Source organism: Anneissia japonica, unplaced genomic scaffold (assembly GCF_011630105.1).
Source record: "Anneissia japonica isolate Jap-2015-1 unplaced genomic scaffold, ASM1163010v1 scaffold2756_len2360902_cov194, whole genome shotgun sequence".
Taxonomy (NCBI): Eukaryota; Metazoa; Echinodermata; class Crinoidea; order Comatulida; family Comatulidae; genus Anneissia; species Anneissia japonica.
In genome coordinates, this window is record NW_022719050.1 from 1,204,129 (window position 1) to 1,213,874 (window position 9,746).

Sequence of the window (9,746 nt, forward strand, 5' to 3'; positions counted from 1 at the left end):
GGGGGGCTCGCCATGCCAAAGCCAGTATCAGTGACCAAAACAAGGAAATTTACATTTGAATATTCATATTCTCATCATTATGCAGTAAGCTTCTTTAAAATGATGGGTCATTTACTAGAATCTATTTACTATTACCAAAATTATGAGCTACTCTGTAATAAAGTATACAACATACTGACTATATTTCATGTTACTTAATCAGTTTGACATTTAACAACAATACACTGGTTTGGAGATTGCATGTCTCATGTGATAGATGACTGTGATGATGATGATGATGATGATGATGGCAATGATGAAATTTATGATGATGATGACTTATTTATTATTCTTTCTTTTTACTAGAATGCATTTCAGTAGCGTAGTACTGCTTTTAAAATGGTCCAGTTACAAAGTATAGTAAAGTAAAATGTAATTAAATTCAAAGTAAAATAAACATACAAAATCAAATATATCAAAAATGTACAAAGGTATAACATCTTAACTGAATCACATTGAATTAAAATAGATGGAATTTTTAATTCATTAAATTTTTTTTTAGTTGTAGTAGTTCCAATTTCAGGAGGTAAATAATTTCATTGTTATTGTTATTATAATGATGATGATGATGATGAAGTTTATGATGTTGGTGATGATGATGATGATGATGATGATGATGATGATGATGATGATGATGATGATTGAATACCACACATAATCACTGCAAGCAGTGTTCATCGTTCTGAAAATAAAAATAAAACCTCAACAGAACCTCATAGTATATCACTGCAGTGCTTTTGCTTGCAATTTAAGGCATAACAAGTATAATCCACAGTGTGCCTCTAGCAATCTATAAGACTCTAACTAATTCAATTTTGGAATTAGTTAAATCTACAATATAACTTTAAAGTTTCTAATCATTCTTGGTTTACTTGTTTTTATCTTTCATTTAGCATGACGTCTGAATGTTTAGTTTTTTTTTCTGTAATGTGAAACTTAATTGTATTTTATGAGAATGGAATTAATTCAATTAATTCAATCAATCAACTAAGTATTCCTAACAGCAACTGCCAGCAGATTTGGCTTGAAGGCACTCATAATAAAAATAAACCAGTATGCTTTATACAAATGTTTACTGGTAGTGTATTCCAAATGAGGGGTACAGCAGTTGAGCATATGAACTACCACCCTCCCAACCACCCTGATTAGTTTGAATCTGGGCTCAACAAGCAGTTTAACCATAATTGTCAAAGTATACAAATAAGTTAATGACGTCTGAATTAACAGTGGAATGGCAAATCATTCACCGAGCACAAGAATCTAGAACAACACTGAAATAAAATCAACCTAAAAAAGGAAATTGCTAAAACAATCTATTTTTATACATATACCGCCTATGGTAAAATCTATAAATACTAAAAATAATTAATATATTATCAACTTCAAATAAGACATATCAAAACAAATCACTTTTCTCTGATTTTAGACCTAATTTAATAATCCTTAAACTTAGTTCTGGTTAATAAAGGGTCTAAGCTAAAAATATAGGAACAGTATTAACACAGTCCGTTTCATTCTCAATTTTGAAATTATTATTATTGATTTGTTTTTCTTAAATTTTTTTTTTTTTTAGAATCTATTAAGAATCATTAGTTAAGAATCTATCTTTCATATTATGGTAATCTTGATTATTGTATATTTATTTTAAAATTAATAATGTATAATTAAGGATATTTCTTTTGATAATTATTTATATTATTTATATTATTATGTTTTTTAATGTAAAGCAATCAAATTCAGCCATTGGCTGCTGATTGCTAATCTTATACCAGAATAAAATAAAATAAAATAAAAAAACAGTTTCTCGGGTATAAGCTTAAAGCCCACCTCAGGCGTAAGCCCAGCACTAATCAATTTTATGCACCAGCCTTTCATTCACTCAGTTTTTATTACCAAAACTCATTGCAGTAAAACATAACTGAACAGCAAGTAGACTTACAAGATTATAGACAATATCCTTCCAGTTTCCATGGGGAAAGGCCCAGGATATGATATTTAACAAATACTCTCAGAAAAAAAGCATATTTGTTTTGAATTAGTCATACAGTGCTGAAAATTGCCATTTGATTATAAGGGAGATCCCCCAGGTACAAGCCCACACCCCCACCCCCCAAAAAAAATTGCCTAACTTTGTGTTCAAAGGGGGGAAGGGATGTCTTATACCAGAGGATTCTGCTAACTTGCAAGGGAAAAAATGTTCAATGGTTACATGATTACAGTGCAAATCGGCTCAGCTTGTGTTTGGAACACAATTTTACACGACACATCAAAAAATTTTTAAAATAAAAATTTGCCTATCCAAGTAACAATATTTAGATCGCCAATTCCTAATATTGTGGTCTAAAAGCACAATTTGGACCATACTACTAGGCCATAAAAAATTTTCCCAAAACCCTACCAGGGATTTTTTATTCCAGGACCCCCATCATCATCTAGTCAGCCCTTTTGTTTGGACCCCTCCGTCTGACATAACTTGTCGGCACATTTCTGGAGCCACCGTTGTAGCCATAGCCAGCTGAGTTGTAAAAATAAGCAAAAATCATGAATTTGTGGAAATGGGTTAGTTTCTGGGATATTAGCGCTTGCTCATGCGAGTGCAGGTGACTATAATTTATGGCAGACTACTGCATGTAATTAGTGTACCAGTACACCATATCCCAGCAGGCAATTGAAAAAATAGCGACAGTATAGGAAAATACAAGAAAGCAGTGATCTTTGCTTTATTTTACAATACTGTACTAAAGCCACATGAATGATATTCAAATATGACATGGCTGGTACAATAGTAAGAACTTCAATTAAAAAAACCAAAATCATATAGTACATACATATACATTCTTTTCCGCAATTTATGCCCTAAAATAATAGAAAGAATTGCCTGACAACTTACAAGAATTGGTAGCTGCATGGCGTTTCTTATAGGGACTCTGTTCATCTCTCAATTGGTGCTGCTTCATCTTCAATTTGTTGAGGTTTTGAGCTAGACATCGACTAAGTTGCTCCAGAGCAGCCTGTTTGAAGAGAACTTCAATTATTAAACATGTATCTATTGCTATAAGTATACTAGGAAATAAAAATGTTAGAGTTCTCTTGAACTTCTCTCGATATTGATGGGATACCCTTCCATCATTTCCACCTCCTGGTTTTAGAGTATTGTCCACACTATCAAATTTCTTTAAGAAGCTCTAATGCTCTAATGCAAGGAAATCACATCCTGACTGAAAGTTCTAAAACAGTTTTACAAGAATATTTTTTCTTGTAAAATCATATCATACAGCACTTTCCCAACTATAAAATAAAAAAATATATAAATAATAAATAAAATATCAAAAGTAGTGTTAAAACACTGTAAAATGGTTACCTTTCGAATTGGATGTGTTTCATGTTGTCTAATAGCTCTAACTTCCTCTGAGCATTTGTCACAATTGTAAAGCAACTGATCCAAGTTCACATTGTTGGGCTTTTCAGATTCATCAGCAGCAGCTTTTAGCCTAAGTTCAAAGGTCATATTGATCAATATCAACTAGTTTCTCACGTATTTACAGACAAATTAAGACAAAACAAGGACATAACCAGGTGCAAGACGAAAAATGGTAGACACATTGGTGAAGGCAGAACACTATAAAATTAGATATTTTTCCACTTATTTATTATGTTTTGCTTATGGGGTTCCAGTCAGAAAACCAATTAAGGCTTATTTAATCCTCCATCTTTTTATTGCATTCTCTCTTCCCACCACCCCCACACTTTTTGGCTTTCTGTTGTCTTTTTTTCATTTATTATAATTTGTTTTCATGTTTACCGAGAAAAAATTTTATGTTTAAAAGGGAAATAAACTTTTATTTGGTTCATCATTCATTTTCACTCTGCCCTAAAAATATGAACAATGCAACAAAAATATTTTTTAAATATATTAATAATAACTTTAAATCTTAATGTATGATTTAATCAGTTTGCACCAGCCTTTTCTTTCTACAGCATCCTGGATCAAACAGTACTACTGCTGTTTGTTAAAACTGATAACAAACTCACCATGACACAGCATCTGAGGGGAAATAGATGACATATATGACTTATAAGACCAAAATTATTTAATTGTGTGAATGCATTCAAAAACAAGCGGAAAGCACACTACCTAGTCAGGGGTGTCATTTTGAAAATACATATAGGCAGGGACAAAACAACTCCCTGATAAAGGCTAGCTGGTGGTGGTAGAACTTGTAAAAAATAGACGAATGAACTTGTGACAGTTGAGGGGCATTTTCTAGGCCTAGCAATAGGCTAGGCTAAAAAAATAAAATTTGTGCGGAAATCGGCCCTTATTTTCGAAATGCGTGAAACAAATTTCTAGGACTAAAATTTTAAGATTCCCTGCGCAGCTGGACAAGGCCCAAGGGCCGTTAAGCAACATCACTCCAATTTCTCCATTTGTTGAGTCGGCCTTATAACTTATGTTCAATGAATACTAAATCAATCGCCTAATAAAACATAGTTTGCAATTGATTCATAATTTTACTCAGTAAGGGCCCTCCATTGTAGGTTACATGCGTCTGACTTATAAAGTTGTTATCGACCTTACGAGCCGATAATGTAACTTCTGTATATTTCCAACTCCTGCAATGTAACTATTTCCAAACTCTGCTATTTCATACCGGTAGTGTAGCTTGTCGAAAAATTGAGTGTAGTACTCCTGGTTTTAGAGTATTGTCCACACTATCAAATTTCTTTAAGAAGGTTTTTTTTTTTCACTATCAAATTTTCTGCTCTAATGCAAGGAAATCACATCCCTGACTGAAAGTTCTAAAACAGTTTTACAAGAATATTTTTTCTTGTAAAATCATATCATACAACAATTTCCCAACTATAAAATAGAAAAATATATAAATGTAACTTCGAATTGGTGTAGATAATAATAATAATAATAATAATAATAATAATAATAAAGGCTTTGTTTAAACATGGAAAAGCCTGTATCACCCAAAAGTGTTCTTCTACAAGGCTGTGATTTTGATGAAATACTAAAAAGATTAACACCATTAACTAAACAATTTTTATAAAAGTAAACATAAACAAATACAAAAACTTACACCACTTGGTAATAACTTTTTAAATGAATAAACATTTGTTGCATTTTGAACTGCACTTTCAAGACTATTCCATAATTTGGCACCACGATACGAAAACCTCGCTTTTTGTACTCCGTTTTGGGTTTTTCTAAACACAAGACATCATTAGATCTTGCAATGGTATTTTTCTTCCTTAGGGGTGCTTGATTATGGAATATCTTATACAAAGTAATAGGCTCATTTCAATACAATTGGTCTTCAAGTTTATTCCAGTTTAAGTTTTGCAGGGCTTGTGTACTTGAGTCATATTTTCTTACTTTTGTAATTATTTTAGCTGCCATGTTTTGCAGCACTTGTAGTTTATTGTTTTGTTTTTGGCTTGATCTGCCCCACACAACATAAACAACAACAACATTAACAATAACATTGCAATAGTTAAATTGTGCAGCAACAATACTTTCGTACATTAAACATAATAGGTGTTTAGGAATAAAGCCTGATGTTTTTTTTAAGTAGTACAAACCCGGCAAGACTTTACATTTAACATTATCTATTTGTTGTTCCCATGACAAATGTACATCAATAACAATACCTAGATGTTTACAGCTTTTTACTCTCTGCAATGGTATATTTTCTATGTTTAAATCCAAATCAACATTTAATAATTTTGTTAGACTTTGATGTGTTCCAATGAACATGCATTGTGTTTTCTGTACATTCAGACTGAGTTTGTTATGTGCTAACCATTTCTTAATATTTACTAAATCATTATTAATTTTCATTAACACTTCATTTATATCGGAAGATGCAAAGTGAAGAGCTGTATAATCTGCATACATATTAATTTGTACACTATTTACATGCTTAGGTAGATCATTCACATATAATGTAAATAACAGAGGACCCAAAATTGATCCCTGAGGGATTCCACATACACTATTACATTGACTAAATTGAACTCCATTTACACAGGGTCAGGTGTGTACAATCACAAAGGTAGTTTCTAAACCAATTTATAATTAGACGCAGGGTTCCCGGAATGCCACCCTCAGCGGCGAATGCGAAGCACAACTCAGGGTCAAAAGTGGAACGTGAAATTTGGATATGGTTTTGTAGTCAGATTTGCGAGAAAAACTTCAGCTATCCGTGTTTCTCGACTGAGACGTCAGTGGGAGCTGTAATTTGTATGGCAAGGAGATTGAGCAACCCTTCATTCATATTAAGGGAATTTACGCCCAGAAACTTTGTAGTTATTAATATTTTGGTTATAATAGAAAATATTCATTTTTTGGTGAAGTCACACTCACATTAGTTAGCATGCATACGTCATAAGCTAGATACGTCACCTTTTCCTGGTAAGGCAAACTTTCCCGGCGTGCTTTTTTCATGGATAAACAAACACAAACTGCTTTGCACATGGATGCCTTGCCCAAGGGCTACAAGAGCTGCATTGTTAGCATTGTATAATACTTAAATAAGGTAACTCTGCAAATGAATTATTCTTAGTTATTTTTTTTTTCTTTTTATTTCTTCCAAAAGTGTACTTTCTATCACATATAATTCCACTGTGATTGCACCTTCCAACGTGATTGCACCTTCCTTCCCAGGTGTTCATGTAACATTGACATAATTGTTAGCTAACCAGTTGTGTGTATTTCTTTGAGAAAATGAGTACCACGGCGTACTCATTTTCACAAAGCATTTGCATCCCCTCTTGGAAAGAGGGATTCGAAATAATTGTCGCCATATCTTCGCTAATTAAATTAATCACCGTAATTTAGCTTACACTTATGAATTTAGGGAGCACTTAAAATGTGAAATAATCATCTCTCTACCCGACAAACTCCGAACTTTATTCATTCATTAGGCCTACATAATAGTTTCATATTGCTGTACTATATACTCCAACATCACTGGCGCATGGTAACAACCAACTGACTGTAGACCATTTCCGGTCACACATTACTCTCCATAACACAGCACCCCCTAGTTCCGTCACCTCTGGGTCTAAGCATAGTCTTTCAATTAGTCAAATGCATTTAAGTTTATGGGTGCGTGCTATTGTATATCTGGGAGTACGTGATGTGTATATATTATGCACATGTATATAACACATTACAGTATAATTAGGCCATATCTAGAAGAATAATAAGAATCTCTTGAATATTCAATCTTCCAATTGGAATCTTGCCGAGAAATTCAAATCTCTTGAAACTTACCTCGCAACTGGAATTATTGGTAATTTTCGTGAAATATATCCTTCCAAATGTTTAAATTATTCATAGTAGCCTGTTTGGTGCCTTGATTATATTACCTAGTTTATGATGCATCCTTTCTCGGCATTTGAGTTGACCTATACTTAACTAACGTTAAATTAATGCTTTTCAATCGCATAATAGTACACATACAGTACTTTACATCAGATTCTTAATTTTGTTTTAACCACCATGGTCGGTTACTAAACTTCAAACTAATTGATGTTATAAATTTATAAATATAAGAGGTGTGGCATAAACGATTTACCGGTGCTTGCTTTGTATACTAACACTACGGAGCTCGCAGTTTGTATGTCTTATTGGAAATTTCTCGCCACATTGAAGCCATTTCACAAACCCTAAATGATTGGGTATACTGAGAGATAATTAGGTGGAAGTACTTTAATAAAGAAAGCTAAGTTAAATATAGTGCCCTTAGCACCCTTTCAACCACGTGTCGATGGCCTAGAAAATTACGGTACTTGCGCGGATCCAGATAATACTGTAGACGTAATTTTTTCTTCAGAATACACAGCCATTCGAAGTATTTAAATTTTTCCTTTGTTTTTAACATGCATAACACTAACATCCTAATTTTCTAGCCTCCTTTCTTGGAGGTGTAATTTTCGCTTACTCTACCTCTGAACTCTCCAAGATTTCACTACCAAATGCGTTTTTTTTTTTTAGCAAAGCCGATGCTCATGTGACTGTGATTGTGAGTTTCCTACCTATAGGCCTAGGCCATTTTCGCAAAATTTGAAATGAACGTTTTCCAATAACCTGGCAACTACCACTGGGGAACTTCCAGAGGCCTTACGCACTTCGCGCTACTAGTTACCAGTGTGAGTAAAGTGCACTCTATTTGACATTAGCTAGCTGCTCAGGCTAGGCTAGACTAGGCCCAGGCCACTGCAAGTCCCCCAGTGAGTTGCGAGACGTTGGCGGAACTGTTTCAAAATAAACCCGACAAAAGAGTTTAGGCCTAGGGCCTATGCGACCTGAGGCGGTAAGGCAAGCCTGCTCATGACGGACGCTGTGCGTCTTATTAAACTGCGGTCGTGCGGTGGACCTTTCCTGTCATTCGAACCAACTAGGCCTAGGCCTTTCTACACCTCCTGTTATAACTTATACTCCAACATTTTTGGAGTCCCTTGCCTTGGACGTCGATCTTTACCCACCAGAACCTATATTCTATTACTACTAACTAGGCCTAGGCTAGGACCCTACTACTACTACTACTAGCCTAGGCCTCGGCCTAGGGCCTAGCCTAGGCTACAGCCTGAGCCTATTTTTTTTAGAGAGGCCTAGGACTAGCCTAGGTAGGTAGCCTACTGTACCTACCTACCCGGCCTAGCCTAGGGTCTAGGCTAGGCATAGGGAGACCATTAAAAATATATATATATTTTTTTTTAATATATAAAAAAAATAAACCTTTATATCTGTCCAAAAGAGACATAGGCCTAGCTCAAAATTCACTAGCCCCTGGGTACAACAAGGCAACAAATTCCAAGACTACAGATCAGGTACACTTCCTGAGCTGCAAAGCAGTCGCTTGTAATATTTTTTTTTTCCACAAAACGGCACCGCAGCAGTCTATCAGTTCTTTTACTTTAAACAGAGGGCGGCAGACTCAGAACTTCTAACCAATCGGATTGCTTATCTCTATTGGCTTATACCTAGCGATCGAGTACGGTATACGTACAGTATACGGTAAACGTAGTGTATTCATGGACATTTATTCATCTTCATTATTGAACATTGCAATGGGAAAAAAATGATCCATGACGCCATGGGGTACAAATTGTGTGTTTGCTCGTGATTACTCACAATTAGGTTGAATTTCGGACTACTGTATATTGATTTTATTATTATTATTATTATTATTATTATTATTATTATTATTATTATTATTATTATTATTATTATTATTATTATTATTATTATTATTATTATTATTATTATTATTATTATTATTATTTTAAGTATTATCGATAATAATAAAATAAAACATGAAATGACAACTTAAAAAGAGATAAGAAGATATACGTATATATTTATGTATATATTTTTATTAAATTAATAGTGCTATTCTGTTTCCCGTACACTATGCTTACCGCTCAGTTATCTGAACCTTTACTTTGATAATTGATATCTTAGTTCCCACTTAATCAATTCAATTCAATTCAATCCAATCAATTAAATTCAATTTTTTGTCCAATTTTAAAAAGGAAAAGAGAGCGGAAACAATTCATTGCATATTAAAAATATAAAAAATTGTACATACAGTAATGAAAAATAAATATAAAATATAGTATTCAAATACATTAAAATGTGAAAGAAGAATTTGGGTTTAAAATTTATATTTACAAGTATATAACCTTCCTGA

General features: G+C 33.5%; 1 protein-coding gene across 2 annotated transcripts in view; it reads right to left on the reverse strand.

Moving 5' to 3' along the window:
- LOC117110825 (vacuolar protein sorting-associated protein 4B-like) overlaps positions 1-8,925 on the reverse strand; it is a 14,847-nt gene extending 5,922 nt beyond the window's left edge. For both annotated transcript variants that reach the window (XM_033253658.1, XM_033253657.1), the window contains exons 1-4: positions 8,792-8,925; positions 4,072-4,084; positions 3,401-3,530; positions 2,930-3,050 (exon numbers count right to left, since the gene is read on the reverse strand). In XM_033253658.1, coding sequence (XP_033109549.1) covers positions 2,930-3,050; positions 3,401-3,530; positions 4,072-4,084; positions 8,792-8,816 — 289 coding nt within the window. In that variant the 5' untranslated portion in view covers positions 8,817-8,925. The remainder of the gene's footprint in view (positions 1-2,929; positions 3,051-3,400; positions 3,531-4,071; positions 4,085-8,791) is intronic.
- Positions 8,926-9,746: the final 821 nt, after the last annotated feature.